The sequence below is a fragment of the Anabrus simplex genome, chromosome 1 (assembly GCF_040414725.1).
Source record: "Anabrus simplex isolate iqAnaSimp1 chromosome 1, ASM4041472v1, whole genome shotgun sequence".
Lineage (NCBI taxonomy): Eukaryota > Metazoa > Arthropoda > Insecta > Orthoptera > Tettigoniidae > Anabrus > Anabrus simplex.
This window is the reverse complement of record NC_090265.1, coordinates 348,959,388-348,981,919: the sequence shown is the minus strand read 5'-3', so window position 1 is coordinate 348,981,919 and position 22,532 is coordinate 348,959,388. Positions and strand designations below refer to the sequence as shown.

At 40.4% G+C, this 22,532-nt stretch overlaps 1 protein-coding gene across 1 annotated transcript in view; it reads left to right on the top strand.

Annotated features, from left to right (window-relative positions):
• The window catches only part of LOC136866038 (RNA polymerase II-associated protein 1), a 379,305-nt gene that overhangs the window by 286,973 nt on the left and 69,800 nt on the right, over window positions 1-22,532 (top strand). The window contains exons 19-20 of the mRNA XM_067142667.2: window positions 7,589-7,762; window positions 7,852-7,994. Coding sequence (XP_066998768.2) covers window positions 7,589-7,762; window positions 7,852-7,994 — 317 coding nt within the window. The remainder of the gene's footprint in view (window positions 1-7,588; window positions 7,763-7,851; window positions 7,995-22,532) is intronic.

The following is a 22,532-nucleotide window of genomic DNA, read 5'->3' as shown; positions in this document are numbered from 1 at the left end:
GTGTTTCATTTTCATGCTCTTCATGGTCCTTTTTCTTTTGCCGATATCCTCACATTTTTCGAAGTGTCAGAACTCTTACACTTTCCTTCTGACTGTTGTTAATAGATGATGGTTAGTCAGTTGTACTTCGTCTTAAAACAAAAATCACCATCACCATCTTTGGCACAAACAACATGCAGTGTTACCTGAAATAGATGCTTATCATGTGGTCTAGTATGTGTGTGGTAATGCCAAGGTACTTGAATACGAGTCCATTAGCCATGATCATGGGTGGTTTGTGATCATGATGTGGTGGCAAAAGGTGCTCTGGTTAAGACGCAGCAGGTTCCAAAATGGGTAAAAAAATAAATAAATAAATAAATAAATGCAATGTAAATTTTAATCTTATACCAGTTGTATAGTATTATTTGAAGTAATTCCACATACTGTATATGAGTTGACTATGTTTGTAAGTTCAGGAGATTTTATAAGTAGAATTTTGTAAACAATATAAATTTATTAAGGGTGAGCTGTGTGTTTAATAGAAAAAATTGTTAGCGTAAATTGTATAATATTGTATTCTAGGAAAATTTTCTTCTTCTCTTGTTAATTTAAAATTTAGTGCTTGACAATAATGTATTTTAGTGTACCATTTGCCACCGAGGTAGACACCTCATTTGCAAATAAAGAGATTTTGATTTGATTTTTTTGATTTTCATCATTTGTGTGTAGCATTTTTCGTCAAGGATGACTGGAAAAATAACATCATGCTGTAGAAATATTGTCAGATGTTAATGTCTAACCCATCATAAATTATTATTAATGCATCAATTCAGGAAAAATATCATTAAATGCACAGTTTTAACATGTAAACAACAAATTTTTATAAACGTGATTATTGGAGATGAATATTCTGAGATATCATTCAACTGAAGACAACACCACTTCCTAATATAATAGAATGTACTCCACATTCACACTCAAAAGTTACCATCACGTAAGTGAACTTAAAAAGGGAAAATATCGACTGAATACGGTTAACTAATAGAAAATATTACTTCTAGAAGAAAGATTGTATTATATTCTACGTAAGATAGATGGAGTACATGGTAAAACTGTACGTAAATTTTACGATGAGACTCGATCCTTGGGTTGTGACTTCTTAAAGCTCTGAATGTTCCATCCTTAGAACCTGGCACTGTGCTCACATTTTAGGTGGACATTTCCGCTGTTAGGTCTCTTGTTGAAATCCTCTTCTGAGACTGCCCATAATGAGATGTACATCGTGTAGGCTCTTTAAGAAATCTTAAGTTGCTCCTCTTCTTGGCGATGATGAAGTTAGCTAAAAGTAACAAAATGGTCTTATAGTGTGCTCCTACCAGTTCATAGTTAAATTATCGAGCTATAGCAAAAAAGGGCTTATCTTGGCTCAACTTCAGGTAATAAGGGGGATGGGGTCTAATTCTCATCACTTACATAAATGTTCCTGCAGAGATGTCACACGATTTGTCTTGGATTGGATCACTTGCAGCACAGTCATTCACACCATTGGTTCATTCCCCATGTGAGGTCTAGGTTGTTCGAGTGCTAGCTCGCTTTTCTCCATGCGTCTTACCTTGAATTAGCACAGCATGTCGCATTATATTCTTGCTCGCTGCAAGGCTTGACAAATAAAACAAAACACATCGTCTTGGGCAAACAAGCATCAGCTGTCAGTTTCATGGTCAAGGATTCCTTCATTAAAAAAGTCACCAAATAACACGCTAGGCGTGAATAAATGTAGCTGTTACAGAAAAATACGTGTAAGCATACTTATATCGTTATTTTGATGGCGACAACATGTAGAGAAAAAACGGACAGTTAACATGTAATGGGACAGACATAATAGCAATTCAGTGTGGGAAGAGGAAGCAACAGGAAGAGGAGACAAGGACAAACATGAAAACACAAAAGGGCAAGGATAATCTCCACAGCTTCATATACTGCCTTCTCCTCATGGTTGGTTGTTTCCAGTACTGTACTCGAGTATATGTGTTTCTGTGTCCAGTGTGATGTCTGCATGTAATGAGATAAGGAAAGGGTCAGATCTGCTGTCGATGCATAGCCTGCTCCTGTTGAATTTCACCAGGGAATCTGCTCAAGGCTTAACTTCGCCATCTGATGGACGAACTACCCTCAACAGCGTCATATGCCCTCACGCCAGATAAACACTGCAAGGAGGTTCGGAATTGAACCCAGGATTTTTGGACACAACCTAGTGATTATATATTACATGCCAGCCAACATTGATGATAAACATTTTTCCACCAACAGGACTCAAACCAGCTTACCATGGTGTCAGGCCATGTAAAACTGTGATGCCTTAACAATCAGGGCCACTAAGTAGGCTGGTGTGGCACAATATTATTTCGTACATTAGGTGTTTAATGAATCCTCCATTTGCTTGTATATATTCTCTCCATGGAAATTCTGCAATATACAGTGCCATATTAGGTGAAATATGAGATGATTTTTTTTAAACATTAAAATGTATTAATAAAAACCATAGTTGTCTTACATGTGCATCCTAACTTTTAAAGAGTTGTTCTTGTGAAGGTCTCTTTGTATCTTACTCTCATCTTTTGACTTGTTGTTGTGGTAGTCACCATGTGGATTGCAACTGAGCTCAAGGTCACAAACGAACTGGAATTACTTGAGCTTCAGTTACTTTTTCCAGTTTGTGGCGTGTGATCTATTCTTGTTTGGGTTGTGGTCATACTGTAAATGCATTCAGTTTTGGTCATATTCCAGCCATGGTGGGTTGTGTGGAAAGGAGAGTGTATTTGTCACTTTAGTGAATAAAGGATAGATAGATAGATAAAGTCTTTATTGTCCCTAGCAAAGTTAGGGCTCCTGGCTCTCTCTTACATTTAACCACATACATATACACTCACTACTCACTCACTCACTCGCTCCATAGGCTTTTGAGGGACTTGAAGTTCCCGTGCCGATCTCGCAATCCTCTTTCATCAACGACATACATATTAATACTTATAAAACTGGTTAAAACTTTAAATACTAACAACAAAATAAGTTGTGTAGGACAGAGGAGAGATGGAGCTAGTGGTGGTGGAGATTGTCGTTTTAAGATGAAGTAGAATTGGGCAACCATCCTCTATTAACACTAATCAGAGGGGGAAAATTGAAGGGGTCCGACACTTTGAAAACTGAAGGTATCGCTCAAAGAAATAAAAGGGCCATGAAGGGCATGAAAATGAAAGACTGTATAGGATTCGCAAACCTAATAGCTTCGATTTCAGAAGAGAACAAGAGTTGACCAAAGGAGGTCGGATAGGAAAGATGAAAGTGAGGAGCCTGGCACAAGTAAGTGGAAGCAATACCAGGACTTGATTAAAGGCCCCATGGTCGCCAACCCACACTCCAAAGTTGAGAGCCCCAGGGGCACACGAGAGGGAGCTTATGATGTAAATGTCAGATTGCAAGTTTTATATTGGGCAAAGCATACTAATAACAGTGAAAAAATTCAGTGTTTCCGAGTGTAAGTAATGTAATGACGGCATAAATATGAAGTTTTTTTTTTTTTTTTTTACAATTAGTTTTATGTCGCACTGACACTGATAGGTCTTATGGTGATGATAGGATAGGAAAAGTCTAGGAGTGGAAAGGATGCAGCCGTGGCCTTAATTAAGGTACAGCTCCAGCACTTGGTTGCTGTGAAAAGGAAGAACTATGGAAAACCATCTTTAGGGCTGCCGACAGTGGGGTTCGAACCCATTATTTCTGAATGCAAGCTAACAGCAGCATGCCCTTAACCGCGTGTCCAGTTCGCTCGGTAAATGAAAAAGAGTTTAAGGCTGTGGCTAGATAGGCATTGTTAAATATATTCATTTCTGTGGAAATGAATATATCGTTTTATTCATTCATCCTATCTAGACCATCTGTTAAATAACGCAGTTATCTTACTTTTGGAACGTGCTCACTAATGTAGTTGCCATTGTTGTCAGGTTTCGGTGTAGACCGTCATGCATTTTGGAAGAAATGAAGTGTTTTGAGAAGTCATATCACAATGAAGTACAGTAGAATTCCATTCGTCCAGCGTCCAACAGTCCGGAATGCCCGATGGTCCGGCACCATTCCAGGATTTTTTATGGTATTTTTTTGTTTTTACGTTTGTGACTGTTAAAGGCGCATGGCGCGGTTCAAAACCACGCGGAAGTGTCCACTACTCGTCTGCTACTGTTAGACACAATCAGCATTGTTGGCTGTCACCACACACAGGATCAGTTCATCGTTTTGATTGCGAGCACTTTTCGCTACAGTACTTTTTCTTGCGATCTAGCCGCAGAGTTCCTAAATAAATTCATCACTTTCGCTGAGTGTAATACTAATTATAATGCCACTGAACTTATTGATTTACATATCATCAGAAATAACTTTTATGCCAAGCGACCACGGTCTTGAAAACAGAAAGATATTCGAGATTTTTTTAAGTCACACTGAAATATTGTAGCTACAGTACATGTATGTAAACTGAATGTGTTGAATGAAAATTTGAGCTGAAGTTATTAAACTAATGATTCAGCTGTTTTCGCTGTACGCCTTAACCTATATCATAGTAAGAGGTACCGCCCGATAGTCCGGCATTTTCGGTAATCCAGCACCGGGCCGGTCCTGAACGTGCCGGACTATCGGGCTTCTACTGTACAACATCAAAGTTGTTGTTTAGTAATTGATTGTTAGATGATGATGTAAACAGAAACAACAGAGAAATCCATTAACTAGTGATGGACCTGGTCACTTGAACAATATATTACTTATGGGATGTGTAGCTCCTTAAGGTTGTGTCCTTGACTGGAAGATTATGGGCATGATCCATTTGACTGCTTTTTATTTTGTGAAAAGTTTCATAGTGCTAGCAGTGTCATATTTCATACCACTGCGTGTATATTTCTTGCGTTATTGAACAGGCAACTTAGGTTAAAAAAATGCCCATCTAACCATACCCTGAAAATGCCAGCACATAAAGATAAGCATTCAGAGGATCAAAGATGAAAATGTATTGAAATAGGTTCTTCTAATGGATTTATGTGGGAGAAATGAAACTGTGGTTATCCAGTAAGTCACAAAGTTATTAAATTGAAGGCATTGAAGGTGGTACATGAGTTAGGCAAGCCTGGGCTGGTGTAAACTGATCATGCAGCATTAGGGGCTATATTTACAGTGTTGCACTACTATAGCACAATGTCTACTGACATATTACACCAAAAAAATTTGGTCGCTATCAACATTGCATAATAAAACTAAGGCAAGCCCATAATATTTCATAATAAAATAAAACTTTTATTGTTAGATTTACTTCAAGGCGTATTAAATTGTCTTAGTTACAGAAAATCCATGTGTGCACACACATGTGCACATTCTCTCTCTCTAATATAATGCTATTTGCTTTACGTCGCACCGACTCAGATATGTCTGATGGCGACGATGGGATAGGAAATGCCTAGGAAGTGGAAGGAAGCGAAAAGAATAGTTAGTGGGACGTAAAGCAAGTAACATTATCATTATTAACAAGCAAGCATCAACAACTCACTCTGTCCAATATTGTGGAGAAGTATCATTGAACTAGTTAAAAATACTGAAGCTCACACTTGGTGTAGAGCACAGTAACAGAGAAAGAGCATAGATCAAGATACTGCGGTAGGACCTCAGAAGGAATGTTAAGATAACAGATACTTGTCAAAAGTGCAGGGGATTCAGAATGCCTAACCAGAAGATCATTAATATTCCTTCCCATGCGTTGTTGTATTCACAAAGATACATACACGAAATGCTGTCAATTGTGTACACTGTTTTTATTCACTAATTATATACACATTTACTAATAACTGTCCTCTTGAAGAAAACATTGTTAAGAAGAATAAGAATAAGACGACGACTGCAACACCTGAATGTCAACCAACTACCAACCCAACAAAATCACAATATGGGTTCACACACTCGGCTAATGACTTCCACTACAAGTCTTGTTAAACTACTCAACTCACAAGATTGTCTCTTTATATACATTGCCTGGCCAGGCTTCTAGAAGAATATAACATGCATGTTTTCTCATAATTTCGAGAGTCTCCAATAGCCTATTTTCAATGAAAGGGATTTTCTGTACAATTCTAGTGACAAGATGCATTAATCTGGATTATTATCGTGTGTTGCACAACATTGCATTGGATTTATACATCATATATACAGGTAATAATAAATTATATACTATTAGTTACGTGTTCTTACATTAAATAAACTCTTATTAATGTACATACAGCAGACGTGTCGTAACATAACCTCACATACAACACACAAATAATAACACCACCAAATAAAGTCTGTACGTAACTATGTAAGTAATAGACATAAACAACTTCATAGCCATACCCCACAAGTAATAATAATATTAATAATAATAATAATAATAATAATAATAATAATAATAATAATAATAATAATAATCAAGCTCGATATTTTCATTATTTACCCATGAGTTAGAGAATTGTTTCCAAGTTATAATAGTCCATTATACTTGCATCAGTCTTCAAGAATATCAAAGCTGGAAATGTCCCTGTTGTACTTTATGTTGGTCAATGGCAGTACATGAGAGGGTATTATGGAAATATTTAATAGGCCTACCTATCCCCTGTGAACTGGGCTTGATCCTTGGCTTAACACTTGGGAGGGAAAAAGTGTTGTTGCTTTCCTTAGAAAACAGAAAAATCCTATTGTTTGTGGAAAATTCTCTATTTGCGGAAAATTCTGTAATTGCATATATTTTCTCATTGAATGTGTACAGTTGCAGATTCTTTTCTTACAGTCTAATGTACTGTCCAAATGGAAACACATGTGGAACACGAGCATGTGACAAGAAATGTTCACTTATGACATATCATATTCACTGACATAATTAACACCATTTTGTGACCAAAAATACAGGTGAAACATCTGGCTGTCTAAATTATTTGTATAATTCTGACATACAAAAAAAGTTACAAGGAAGGAAGATGCATTAAAGAAACTTGCCTGGACATGTCCTATTTTGTCATTTGCAGGTTTTCCTGCATTACACTTCTATAAAGTTAATATCTCCCATGAATCAACACTAGTTCAAGTTGTGAGTGATACAGTACATTATAACCCTGAGGTACTGTGACAGAAATGGCTTGATTATTGTGAAGTGGTTCCTTCAGAATACAATATGGTGAGCTGTTAGACATTGACATCTTTTCTGTTATATTTTACGTATTCTAAATACTTTGATTTGTAAAATTAATCCGGTCTGATGACTTACCTTAACCAAAAATTTATCCTGCTGTTTTTTTTCTTCTCTCTGTATCAGATTGACTCAAGAACTTAAGAGAATATACTATTAGCATATTTTGGAAGCTGTTGTAATGTAGTGGTAATTAACTTCATGAAATCTCATTTAGATTTTTTTATCTCCTTCATTCCCTGTAATCATAATATTACTTACATCATTATACAATACTCGTATTTTCATTAATTATATGCTGAAAGTATTATACTGTTGGAATATAATGTTTTTTTCTCTTGTCATGCTTTGTAGTCTGCTGCCTCTATGGAATGCTTATGAAAAGACTCTTGGCCTTAATGATCTGCGACGAAAAGATCCATTGAATGTGACAGATCTTACTGCTAGTGGCCGTGGAGCTGAGATTGCACTTCCTGTTGACTGGGCATATTTGCCAGTCCTTCATTTGCACAGCCAGGGCCTATCAGGGTAAGTGTAGTGTCTCATCATATCCTTTCATTGTTCAATTTTTTATTTTGGCTGTTGAGGACTTCCACTTTGATTGTTGTACTGTGCAGGCAATGTAGCGATGAAAAGACAACAAATTTAGTGACCCAGGCTCTGCAGTGGGCCTTGCTATTAGAGTGGCTGCGTCCAGCTGCCGTCAGCAGTGTCAGTATTACCGACAGGTTCTGTCGCTTAGCAACTGTGTTCCTTGCAGGTAAGTTTTACTATAATTTCAGGGTAGGAATAAACTGAAAATGATGTGTGGCAACATATTAGGCCCAGGATTAGTAAATTAACTACACAGTTTAAAAAATTAGGGGGAACATGTTTTTGAATGTATGCCATGCTCCACAAAATAATACCTCACACCCAGGTATTGTGACCGTTCATCACATCATCAGGACTATATTATGGCATTCTACCGCTCAAATATGCCGTTTTCCGCGCTTTCATACGTTAATTAGCGCCCAAGTTAGCGCACGTTCACCCTCCACGGGACACGAGTGGCGAGCGGTCAGCCCCACGCACCAAACTCTCTTTGCGCGTAATTACTACAACGAGTCATATTTTCGCCTCCAGGCAGAAGCGCTCTCAGTCTGGCGCGACAGAGAAAGAAAGACTCCAGCTGTAAAGTAGGTCACAGACACTGTTGCCCAACCTTGGCAAATATCACTTTTCCGCTCTTTTTCCCACGGAAACACCATTACCAGTGACCTGTCTTCAATTGTTTTCGGAAGAGAAATTAACATAACTTGCATACTACAAGGCCGATTTTCATGACTCGGGGTTCATTAAAAGCGGCGAATTTTATAGTAAATTTTGACACCAAGAAGTCCTTTACATGATTCTAATGGGATAATTTACGCAGTTCACGGACATCCTACAGGTGTTCACCATCTGGAGAAAGCTGTCAGGGAGAGCGAAGCCACAGAACCGCCAAATCACAAGCCCCTCCCTCACCGGGATATCAAAGGACGCTTTCAAGATTAAAGCAAAATGCGTGAAGCGATCGAAATGATAATCGATTAGTGGAAACTCGGATAATTGAGCTTTAATTTGATGCATTGATCGATCCTGGGAACTACGTGCCACCGGAGCGATTTCTGCAGGTAGGAGGAGTCTTACCCTCTCTCCCGAGTCTGACACGTTTCCATGATAAAAGGGGGGTGTGAATCGAGGCAAGCATCTTGTTCTATTCTGCCAGTTGCATGGTGAGGTGGTACCTAATGTGAGTGACTCTACAGTATTCTTTGTTTCAGTGCTACAAAGTGTGACCAGTCAGCAAATCGTTTGAATAGTGATTATATAACTGAAGTTCTATCAGTGATATGATTGTGTAACAGTGGAGTGAAAGTTTATTGATATTAACAGAGTACGGCATTTAATCCTAACTATGACGGTGATATGGTAGGCGGAATGCGTGAGTGCACAAATATGTGAGTAAAGAGAACGTAAAGTCAGACGCTAGCAGGTTCTGCAATCGTGTAAGTAAGTTCACAAGTGTATTAATTGCAGATGAAACGACATGGGAACTCAAAGTACTGTGTAATGATGAATGATCAGTTGTAGGTGAAAGTGTGACTCAGTGGCGACGTGTAAACTCAGGGCGATATTGGTTAAATATCCCAGACGCAGTAGCTAATCTGTACTCCCACATAAACTAGTGCTGGATTAGGCAAGGTCAAACCACGTTCGTAAGGGTAGCTTTGGACTTCTAATAACAGTGAAAGTACGAACGTGATAATTAGGGCCTAAACTACCGACAGTGGAATAGACAGCCAATAGGGAAAGCAACGGGTTACAAGACGTTACCGGTGCTTGATTGGAGGGCTTGAGCCTATGAGTCTCTCCGATCGTAGAAATTATAATGTGTTGCCAATTATCACAATTATAATTAAGTCAGATTCCCTCACTGTGTTGTGTACCAGTGATGTCAGTCTCCGAGGAAGAAGAGAATCGACGGGAGGCCCGTACTTAATCAAGATGCCGTGGAACCTCAAGAACTTCCTACCGTGTACAAGGAGTCAAGACATCATGCCATCGACCCAGCGGCAGCCGAACACAGGATTCCAGGTTGCTGATGCAGTTGTAATGTGCAACTAAACGACTAGATGTGCCTTCTTGGGTGAGCTGTGGGGTGATCCAGGCAGATGAGTATTGTAAAACTATTTGAAAGTCTATTTCCTGTAAAAATGTAAATATTTAATGCATGCAAATTCTTTAGAAATGTAGGGTAGGATTTTGTTGTTCTCAAAGGGATGGTAGTTTGTTTCTTCACGGTTGGCGACCGTATTTCTTTGTTTAATATGGGAATTCATGCATGATAATTTAAGACCCTAGATTTGATTTACCGTGGAGCACCATGAGAATTAAAGGGATTTTTAAAAAAAATTCTTGGAAAATCACTCCATGTATCATCGATAATAAACATGAGTAATAGGGGTCATCCAGAAATTTCAGGGTTTCCTGCAATAGATGCTCCACATAATGTGTTAGGTCATTCCCTTGTATAAATTAAGTATGGTGAAGAAGAAACCTCGATGTGACAAGTGAAGTGTGATAATGTTTCAGTGTATTTAGAACGCGAGTGTTAGCATATTTTGTCCCGAATGATAGGGCTTTTCTTTCTTCCATAATATGCGTGTATTGGTTATGCCGAGAAGTGAGATCGAGCCACTCTAGCTGATAAGGAATAGATCGACTGCGGTGTGGATGAAATATAAGCCTTTCCCCATGTGAGTAAATTATATGCGTGAAGTTGTTTATTCCGTGCCAATGGTATAAATTAGGCTAGATCCAAGCCAATGTGTTTAATTGATGCGTATGGCATCCAAGGAATAATGAGATTTAAAGCGAAGTGCCGAGGTGGCTAGATAACGGGACTGACAGAGCTCCCTTGTGTTGAAAGTGAAAGTGCAGGGCGAGGACAGTGTAGACAGCTGGCCAGTGAGATTTAAAGTCCGGCCAGGTAAGGAGGGGTGTGGAATACTATCGCCGCTGTGGGAAGAACTTAATGTTAAAGGGCTCGTCCTATTTCTCCGGCACCGATATTACATGCAACCAGTCAGAAATAAACACCGTTGGGTAGACCTACAATTCAATAAATGAGAGAACTCCCCCATTTCTTTATGTTTTAAAACAACTGGGGGTTTCAGAGCTGAAGTCACACTTCACAAATTGTCACGGGACATGTGTTCATGTCACGGCAGCACCAGAAGCAGTTATGCTGCTGCCACCAGCTACGGGCGGATGCCCCCATCCATGAGTTATCTTGTGAATGCCGAGTGTATTTATTATCTTCTATTCACAGGAGTGATATGTATTTGAATACTGTGTTGTTTTCTGTTTCACTAAATGTGATTTGTTTAGGGACCATCGTTGTACAAATGTCCAATTTGTGTATATATTTAAGTGACATCCCATTGGAACATACGATGCATATTATTTGCTTATCTATGAGATAGCGAGATAGGTGTTTTTCTTTCTAATCAGTGAGACGACTTTCAGATATTTTAAACAAGCTCATATATAAAAATAAATCTAACCTGGTTCATTCGACAGCTAATGTTAATTCTCACCGATAGGACGACGACTTGTTAATTTAATAATGTAAATAAGGCGAGTAATACAAGATATGCCATCATCCAATTATTTCTGTGTACAACGGTACTAGTGCATAAAGTGTTTTGAATGTTGTCAGAGTGAATTGCAATTCTAGAGAAAGGACTAGAGAGGACAGTCACACACTCAAGAAAATTTACAGTGTCTAATTTATAGGTTTAATATGGTGGCATATCCATGTATAAATTATCTATGTGTTTTTTCAGGCATTAAAATTTTTAAGAAAAAAAAACATAATTCATTCTTCTCATTTCATAGGTAAATAACATTCCTCTCATTATTAAGATTCCCCTACTGTAAATGATTAGATTACTGCCCAGTAAGGACAGACTGTGACCCGTATGTCTCTACCGACTCAGCTAGTGCCTTGTAACGCTAATAGGGGAGAAGGAGTCTTCGGCGCTCGCCTGGTCAAAGGCCTCGTCCAAGGTGTTCCATTTTAACGTCATATTGCGGGACTATTATGATCTATTGATGTACTGATACCACGAAAATGGTACATCAAGTGTGGCGCCCGACACGTGGTGCAGTGTTGTTTATGGGCAGGCTTACACCTGCGTTTCGATATCCAGTTGGTTTTCGAACGTGGACAAGCATATCGTTGTTTGTGGCAAATCCTGTAAACGCCCTTATGGCGCTGTAAAATATGACGTAGCCAAATATTAGGCACAAGATCGAACACCGCTACTATAGAAGGAGAACCTAGTAAAGTAGTATTGCCAAACTGGCATGGTCAGAACTGAACGAATGGAACACTGAATTTATTCCGTATATTCGATTTGTTAGGACAGAGGAAAACATGTTATTTAAATGAGTGATAAGGTAAATTAAATTTAAATAATAACTATAGGGAGAAGAATGAAAAATCGCGCGTCCAGTTTAAGTGGAAATATGCGCGGGAATCACTCAGATTATAGCAGACCCAATAATATTATGGAGTTTTGAAGCTTCAGGGAAACAGTGAAATGATTTTCCCAACAGTGAGGATAAAATGATTAGACGGAATTCTTCAAATTCCACTGGTCATGGGTCTATGCTAAAGGTACTGCATTTGCAGCAGCCTTGGTAGCTTAGGGGATACGTCCCACGTAAAGTGATTAGATATCGCGAATGAGAGGGGATGCCTCATCCCACGACTCTTGTTTTCTAAATGAACAGTGCGATGTTGTCAATTTGAGGCGGGGAATTGTCTGCAAACACATCTTGCCCGTCGTGAAGCTGAGAACATTCAATGTTTATCGATCGTGCCATGTTTCAGGTACAAGTAGATCCTCGAGCCCCTGTAGTCACGAATCATATTATTATTATTATTATTATTATTATTATTATTATTATTATTATTATTATTATTATTATTATTATTTCATGAAGGGCTAAAATAGATTGTGTTCGTCATATATCGGGATAATATTCAGGAACTATGTATAGTATACTGAGAAAGCACAATAATTATTAGGAGGTGTTACGCAGCTGTTGTAAGCTAGTTTTGGCATAAATTATCCTGTCTTTTTCAAAAGACACACCTTCTTCCGTTAGGGAATAAATCGAATGAACCAAGGTTTCACGAAGCAGCTCAAACTCAAGGGGGCACTAATTCTGAAGAATACAGTTTAACATGGATTTGGAGGCAGTGAAGGCAATGTTCGCCCAATTATTGGCCGAACAGAACGAGAAATTGGAGCAGGCAAACACACGGCTTAATGAACGTTTTGATAAACTGGAACAGATAAACACGGAAAACCAGGAATGTTTCAGTACGATGAACACGGAAAACCAGGAACGTTTCAGTAAGATGAACGCGGAAAACCAGGAACAATTCGGCAAAATAAATGCAATTTTAGATCAGCACACTAGTAAAATGGGACAGATTAATGCACGATTGGAGGGGTACAAAGCATCGTGCAGAGCCCAGGCCGCAGAACTTAAGGACCTTTTTACTTCCAGTATTAGCGATGTCACACGCCGTATAGACTCTCTCACATTAAAATTGGATCAGACAAACATCCGTTTAGACGAAAGAATAAACGAAGCAAATAATAAAATAATCGCTCAGCAGACTAAGGTGGAAGAGTTAGAGGTTAGATTAAATACAGAAGTTGAGGAAAGGATTCATCTACGAACTAAGTTCGAAGACTTATCTCTGAGGTCCCAAGAGATCGAAGAAAATTTGACACAGGTTGTGGACCAAACGGAAACTAAATGCAAGGAATACATCAACCAGCAAATGGGTCAGGCAAGGGTCGAACTTAACACTTCCGCTGAGGGAAAACAACGGGAAACCCAAGGCAAAATAAAAGACCTGAGAGACAAGGTAGAGAATTTCGAACTGAAGGCACAGAAGGCAGCCATTAAAAATGATGTGCACGAAAAGCTAATTATGGAGCTACAGGACGAGGTCGAAAACTTAAAGGCACAAGAGTCTCGAAGAGACGACGGCCTCAAGTCAGTCTTGAAGAAGTCGGAAAATGGTAGCCAGGAAATGTTAGGAAACCATGTAGAGTCGGACATGACGGGAGTTGTTGTTGTTTGAGTCATCAGTCCATAGACTGGTTTGATGCAGCTCTCCATGCCACCCTATCCTGTGCTAACCTTTTCATTTCTACGTAACTATTGCATCCTACATCTGCTCTAATCTGCTTGTCATATTCATACCTTGGTCTACCCCTACCGTTCTTACCCCCTACACTTCCTTCAAAAACCAACTGAACAAGTCCTGGGTGTCTTAAAATGTGTCCTATCATTCTATCCCTTCTTCTCGTCAAATTTAGCCAAATTGATCTCCTCTCACCAATTCGATTCAGTATCTCTTCATTCGTGATTCGATCTATCCATCTCACCTTCAGCATTCTTCTGTAACACCACATTTCAAAAGCTTCTATTCTCTTTCTTTCTGAGCCAGTTATCGTCCATGTTTCACTTCCATACAATGCCACGCTCCACACGAAAGTCTTCAAAAACATCTTTCTAATTCCAATATCAATGTTTGAAGTGAGCAAATTTCTTTTCTTAAGAAAGCTCTTCCTTGCTTGTGTTAGTCTGCATTTTATGTCCTCCTTACTTCTGCCATCGTTAGTTATTTTACTACCCAAGTAACAATATTCATCTACTTCCTTTAAGACTTCATTTCCTAATCTAATATTTCCTGCATCACCTGCCTTCGTTCGACTGCACTCCATTACTTTTGTTTTGGACTTATTTATTTTCATCTGGTACTCCTTACCCAAGACTTCATCCATACCATTCAGCAACTTCTCGAGATCTTCTGCAGTCTCAGATAAAATAACAATATCATCGGCAAATCTCAAGGTTTTGATTTCTTCTCCTTGGACTGTAATTCCCTTTCCAAATTTCTCTTTGATTTCCTTTATTGCCTGTTCTATGTAAACATTGAAAAGGAGAGGGGACAAACTGCAGCCTTGTCTCACTCCTTTCTGCATTGCTGCTTCTTTTTCAAAGCCCTCGATTCTTATCACTGCAGACTGATTTTTATACAGATTGTAGATAATTCTTCGTTCTCGGTATCTGATCCCTATCATCTTCAGAATCATAAATAGCTTGGTCCAATCAACGTTATCGAATGCCTTTTCTAGATCTACGAATGCCATGTACGTGGGCTTGTCCTTCTTGATTCGATCCTCTAAGATCAGACGTAAAGTCAGGATAGCTTCACGTGTTCCTACATTTCTTCTGAAGCCAAATAGATCTTCTCCCAACTCAGCTTCAACTTGTTTTTCCATTCTTCTGTAAATAATACGTGTTAAAATTTTGCAGGCATGAGATACTAAACTAATGGTGCGGTAGTTTTCACACCTGTCAGCACCGGCTTTCTTGGGAATAGGTATAACAACATTCTTCCGAAAATCAGATGGGACTTCTCCTATCTCATACATCTTGCAGACTAAATGAAATAACCTTGCCATGCTGGTTTCTCCTAAGGCAGTCAGTAATTCAGAGGGAATGTCATCAATTCCAGGTACCTTGTTCCTATTGAGGTCACTCACAGCTCTGTCAAACTCTGACCTCAAAATTGGGTCTCCCATTTCATCAGCATCAACAGCCTCTTCATGTTCCAGAACCAAATTATCTACATCTTTACCTTGATACAACTGTTGGATATGCTCCTGCCATCTTTCTGCCTTGTCTTCTTTCCCTAGAAGTGGTTTTCCATCTGAGCTTTTAATATTCATACACCTAGATTTCCTTTCTCCAAAGGTTTCCTTGATTTTTCTGTATGCAGCATCTACCTTTCCCAGGACCATACAGCCTTCGACATCCTTGCATTTCTCCTTCAGCCATTCCTCCTTAGCTAACTTGCACTTTCTATCCACTTCATTCTTTAATCGCCTGTATTCTTTTCTGCCCTCTTCATTTCTAGCATTCTTGTATTTTCGTCGTTCATCAATCAGGTCTAGTATCTCCTGAGTTATCCACTGATTCTTAGTTGATCTTTTCTTCCTTCCTAACATTTCTTCAGCAGCCCTACTGACTTCATTTTTCATGACTCTCCACTCTTCCTCTATAGTGTTTCCTTCAGCCTTTTCATTTAGTCCTTGTGCAACATGTTCCTTGAAACAATCCCTCACATTCTTTTCTTTCAACTTGTCTAGATCCCATCTTTTTGCATTCTTTCCTTTCTTCAATTTCTTCAACTTCAGATGACATTTCATGACCAACAAGTTGTGGTCAGAGTCCACGTCTGCTCCTGGGAAAGTTTTGCAATCCAGCACCTGGTTTCTGAATCTCTGCCTAATCATAATGAAGTCTATTTGATACCTTCCAGTGTCTCCAGGTCTCGTCCACGTATACAGCCGTCGTTTGTGGTGTTTGAACCAAGTATTGGCAAGGACTAAATTATGATCAGTGCAGAATTCAACCAGACGACTTCCTCTTTCGTTCCTTTGTCCCAATCCAAATTCTCCTACTGTACTACCTTCTCCTCCTTGGCCTACCACTGCATTCCAATCTCCCATCACAATTAGATTCTCGTCACCTTTTACATATTGTATTAAATCTTCTATCTCCTCATATATTCTTTCGATTTCTTCATCATCCGCTGAACTAGTAGGCATATAGACCTGCACTATTGTGGTGGGCATTGGTTTGGTGTCCATCTTGACGACAATAATTCTTTCACTATGCTGGTCGTAGTAGCTTACCCGTGTAACTACCGCAAGCTATTGAAATACTGTACAGATAAACGTTGACTCAAATAAGTGTAAATAACAAGGATAATGGGCGCCACCTGCAAAACAATTGCAGGAATATCTAATTATGTAGAGCAACGAGCCACTCCCTCTCCCAAGGCGACGGTCATCAGGCTGACGAGGCTCCAGACTTGCTTTGTAACCTTACCTGTTGCTATATAACCCATGAAATTAAATTTGGGTAACATGCCAGGTTCAGCCTCACTCCACTGACAAAAGACTCACTTAAAGTTTGATTCTATGACTTTACTCCCAGAATAAGAACTAATATGTGACAAACACCAACAAAATAAACACTTATGCAACCCACTTAGTGCTTGCTGTTTACATAGAGCTAATATACACAATACTACCCAACAAAATCATCTCTTCACTAGATTTACTCGTTTGCCGTCTACAAAGGCAAATTACACATCATTAAAATCTTCAATAAACATAGAACATCGAATAATAACTAATATGTGACAAACACCAACAAAATCAACACTAATGCAACCCACTTAGTGCTGGCCGTTTACATAGAGCTAATATACACAATACCACCCAACAAAATCATCTCTTCACGAGATTTACTCGTTTGCTGTCTTACAAAGGCAAATTACACATCATTAAAATCTTCAATAAACATAGAACATCATTATACTTTTAACATACCTCCAGGTAAGAGCCCCTTCGCACTCCACTGTTACCGTGAATTCTAATCTGGTAGAGAAAAGTACGACGACTATTTCTCTACATATGGATGCAACCTTCTTAAGACGAGCATCCCTAACCTTATTTACACTTCTTCGTCGACGTCTTGAATTCTTTCCAATTGCTGGCTGGACAGAAAGTGTTACATCTCCAGAGGCAAGCAAATAGCAAAATTCTTCATCAACTGAAGCTGCATACTCGGGTGACAAGTTCCAAACAAACACTTTCTTTTACAGAAAGTCCACTGCAAAGCCGGTAAGTTGTTGAGATTATACCATGATCGCTCCGTAACAGATACTCACGTACAATAGCAGATCGTATAGCAAACTGCGCAAATACGTCGCTCCCGCAGACCAGTACAAATGAGAAACACACAGTATCAGCATCAGAGTCAGAAACACAATGAGAATCAGAATCAGAGTCAGAGTAACTCGCCGCACACGCGTACACACTTATATATCCGCTTGCTACACGTGGTAATCGCGTCCTGAAAAGTTTAGTGGTAGCAACGCTCACACCGGCACTTCTTCCCGCGTCACTCTGTCAACACAAACCTCGCTCAAAACAAAGCCCTTGCATTGGCTATCGAGTATATGATGTGACATAGACCGTCCACTCATGTATGTCCACATTGATTCACTCCAATTCTTCAACCGATACAACCTGCCGTACCCCGTGTTTTCAAGCCACCTGTTGCAACACATCCAACTGACTTCAACCGTCCTTCCCGATATAGTCGCAGTTTTCCCGGTTGCACAATCCTTACGGCTAGGCCATATTTACAGACTCTTACCCAAACGGAAATTTATACAAAATATAATGATGAACATATGCAATATTCCCTAACTATACATTCTTCTTATAATATTACGTTTATACATTATAAATAAACAAAATTACATGATTTTAACCTTACAAACTATATACGAAAATTTCCTAACCTAAAAACTCGGGGATCGTACATACGTACGGTTACACCCGCTGCCCTATTTTCTTATTCATTATTAAACCAACTCCTGCATTTCCTCTGTTTGATTTTGTGTTGATAATTCGGTAGTCGCCTGACCAAAAATCTTGTTCTTCCTGCCAACGTACTTCACTTATGCCAACTACATCTAACTTTAGCCTATCCATCTCCCTTTTCAGATTCTCTAACCTACCACAACGATTCAAACTTCTAACATTCCACGCTCCGACTCGCAGAATGTCAGTATCCATCTTCCTGATGATCGCCCCCTCTCGTGTAGTCCCCACCCGGAGATCCGAATGGGGGACTAGTTTACCTCCGGAATATTTTACCCGGGAGGAAGCCATCATCAGTACATCATTCATACAGAGAGAGCTGCATGTCCTCGGGAGTTAGTTACGGCTGTAGTTTCCCGTTGCTTTCAGCCGTGTAGCAGTATCAACACAGCTAAGCCATGTTGAGTATTATTACAAGGCCGTATCAGTCAATCATCCAGACTGCCGCCCTTGCAACTACCGAAAGGCTGCTACCGCCCTTTCGATGAACCATTCGTTAGTCTGGTCTCTCAGCAGATACCCATCCGATATGGTTGCACCTGCGGCTCGGCTATCTGCATCATTGGGACACGCAAGCCTCCCCACCGCGGCAAGGTCACATGGTTCGCAGAGCCAGCCCATATTAACAAGATGCATCCAACTCGCCTTCTGCTAGGCCAGACCCCCATGCCACAGGACCTTGGTTCGATCCATTATATAACTTCCTACGATTAAATCACGATGAACCGAAGAAGTTTGGGTCAAATGTGCACATGACCCCCAAGGGCTTTCTAAATGAGATGGATCAGTACTTCACAGATCACCACATCCCAGTGGACAAGCGCTTGCGTGTAGTCGAGCGATATCTCGCGGACCAACCGCTCATATGGTTCAAGGCTTTTAAATATTGCTTTGATAGTTATGATGAGTTCAGACGCCGGTTCCTTGAGAAATATTGGGGAATCGAAGCGCAGCAGGGATTGCGCTTAGAATTATACTCAAGGCAGTATTCTGCGACAGGCCAGACGCGTTTCTGTGAATATTTCGTAAATCAGTTATTACGAATGAAGGAGCTCGATAGTCCGCCGTCCGAATTAGAACTCATCTCGGCCATAGGAAAACAACTGCCGCCTGAGGTTCAGAAGATATTAATTTCCACAAATGTCCGAATGGCCATAGAAGCGGAACACATCCTACGGCAACTCGATCAAACAACCAACGGGAGACACGTTAGGCAGAGGCACCATGAAACGGTCCATACTATCAATGCAAAGCCAGAAGGAGGATCTCCGAAGCGAAGAACCCAGGGTACAAGCACAGAAGAGTCTAGAGAGATGTACTCATCACCGAGGACGGAGGATCGGGTCCTTTCCAGGTGGAACAGGCCGCGAGAACGATATCACGAGGCTTGGAATTCTAGGAATTACGAATACAGGAGACGGCCAGAGAGAAGGAATGGCCCTCGGAATGGTTATACTGAGCCTTTCCGAAGGCCTTATAACAGGTGGAAAGGTGATGGTGGACGGAAATGAAAGCCAGATTCGAGACCGACAAGCTGAGTCTAGGAGATACACAGAACGACTGCGAAACCAACCAACTGGAAATGACAAGTGGCAGAGGCCTATCCAAGAGATGGCCTCTTCAGAAGAAATGAGAGGGGCGGAAAGCCTCGAACTCCAGGCCCATTGAGAGCAAAACCGCGAAAATAGGCTCAACCCTCATGCAGCTGTATATTCTGTAGGGGGTGGAGCAATAAAAAAATAAATAAATAAATAAGCGATGAGGAGATAGTTTTTTCCCGGACTAGCGATCGCCAAAACGAACTAAAATGGACCATAATCACAATAGATACCTGGTTAGTCCAGCCGGAAGACCTGATAGAAGATCCCAATCCGAGCTGTAAAAGGATGATATGAGAATTGCCTGTACCAAGTTCGCGGGATACGCGTACGCTGTTTAGTTGACACTGGAGCCAGCGTAAGTGTAGTCTCGAAGGTTTTCTTGAGAGAAGTCCAGTCAAAATTTAATGTTCCAACTCTCCCTGTATCCAAGGTGAGGTTGCGGGGAATTATTCCCGACCGCACCACAATATGCGACACACAAGTATTTCTAGACCTAGAGATAGGTAATGCCATACTCGCGCATCCATTCCTGGTTATGGATTAAATGGAGTACAGTATCATCCTAGGAGCTGATCTTCTGCAAGAGTACAAAGCGGTTATCGATATGGACCAGAACGATGTAAAATTCTTCGTAAATATGAACCAGGAAAATATACAGTTAAACGATATGCCAGAAGTCATGGAAGAGGAGAGAATATGGACAGCTCAGTTATTTTGGAATGAATAAGATGACCAGGATAAGTCCCCGAATTGGGACCAGGAGAAAATGGAAGAAACAAGAGAAAAGTTTGAAGCGATGATTGCTAGTTTGGAGAAAGTTGAGGAAGAAGGAGAGCCTAAGTTTGATGACATAGTACAAGTTAAACTAAATGAGGCTGAAATTAATGATGAGGAAAAATTGAAATTAAAGGAAATTCTAGAAGCACACCGGAATGTTTTTGGGTCTCACCCAGGGAAAATATTAAACGTCAAATACAATATGGTGGTCACCAGCTGGGAACCGTTTAAGAAAAACCCATATCCAATACCGGAGAAATTTCACGCGAAGGTGCGCACGATTATCAAAGAAATGGAAGACCATGGCATTATTTCAAAGGCTCCCACGCCTTTCCTAAACCCTGTGGTTATTGTGGCTAAACCGAATGGCTCCCTGAGGGTGTGCCTCGATGTGAGGTCTATAAATGAGAGGCTAGTCCCCGAGTAGGATAGAGCCCCGAATATCAAAGACCTATTAAAGAGGTTTCAGCATATGCAGTTCTTCTCTAGCGTTGACCTACGTGCATCTTACCATCATGTGGAACCACGAAGGTGTTCCATTTTAACGTCATGTTGGTGGATTATTGTGATCTATTGATGTACTGATACCATGAAAAGGGTACAGTATATTACCAACTAAACCTTTATTCTTTACCGTTGAAGTATACAAAAGAACATAGATGGATTCACGTTCATTTTCAGAACACGAACAAAAATGTCCAAATAGGGGTGAAAACAAATTGATAACAGTCTTCCAGGGTGGATTTTTATCACAGTTGGAGAGTTTCAGTATGGTGTATGTACTCCACAAGCATTTATTACAGCTTGGCACCTATGTGACATGCCCTGTATAAGTCGACACAGGTCACGTTGCGGTATCAGGTCCCATTCTTCAATGAGAGCCTGTTCGAGGTCTTGAAGAATCTGTGGTGGAACAGGATGCCCACGAACACTTCTGTCAAGCCTATCGCACACATGCTTGATGGGATTGAGGTCAGGACTCACTGCTGGCCATTCCATCTCTTGAATGTCACAGTTCTCGCAAGACAGCTCTGGTGATGCGCGCTACATGAGCCCTGGCATTGTCATGCATGAGTACGAATTCAGGGCCAACACCATATGCAGCAACCAACACATGCTGTTGCAGTATCTGCTCAATGTACCCTGTAGCAGTAAGATTACCACGGACGACAAGATCCGTACAGCCATCAATACTGATGCCACCCCACACCATCACATAACCTTGTCCGAATCGGGCGCCTTCCTGGACAACATTTGGCATGTACTGCTCACCACGGCATCTCCATATACATTGACTTCCATCATGTGTGTCAGGGGAAATCTGGACTCGTCTGTGAGCAATACAGGTCTTCATTTGCAAAGTTGCCTGTTGACGTGGGTACGGACAAACAGAAAGCGAGCTGCGCAATGTTGCTGTGATAAACAAGGCACTCAAATAGGATGTCTGGGTTGTAAGGACACTTCTCTTAACCTGTTCCTTACTGTCTGGTCAGACACCGTGACTCCAGTGACCCTCCTGAGGTCTTGTTGCAGTTGTCTGGCAGTTGCTGAATGACACCACAATGCACAGATGGTCACATATCGGTCATCCTGTGGGGTTGTCATGCGTCCATGCCTTTCCAACCCTTCTTGTGAACTTTCCTGTCTCATTGTAGCGATTCCACAAGGGTTGAATAACTGACGGAGACACATTGAAATCCACAGCAACACGACGAAAAGTCCACCCTTCCTGGATTAAAGTAACGGCCCTTGCGACTTGAACCCTTTTAAGATGTCTCATGGAATAGGCTGGTGTACGTACAACGTGCTCAAATGACCAAAGTAGTCTGTGTA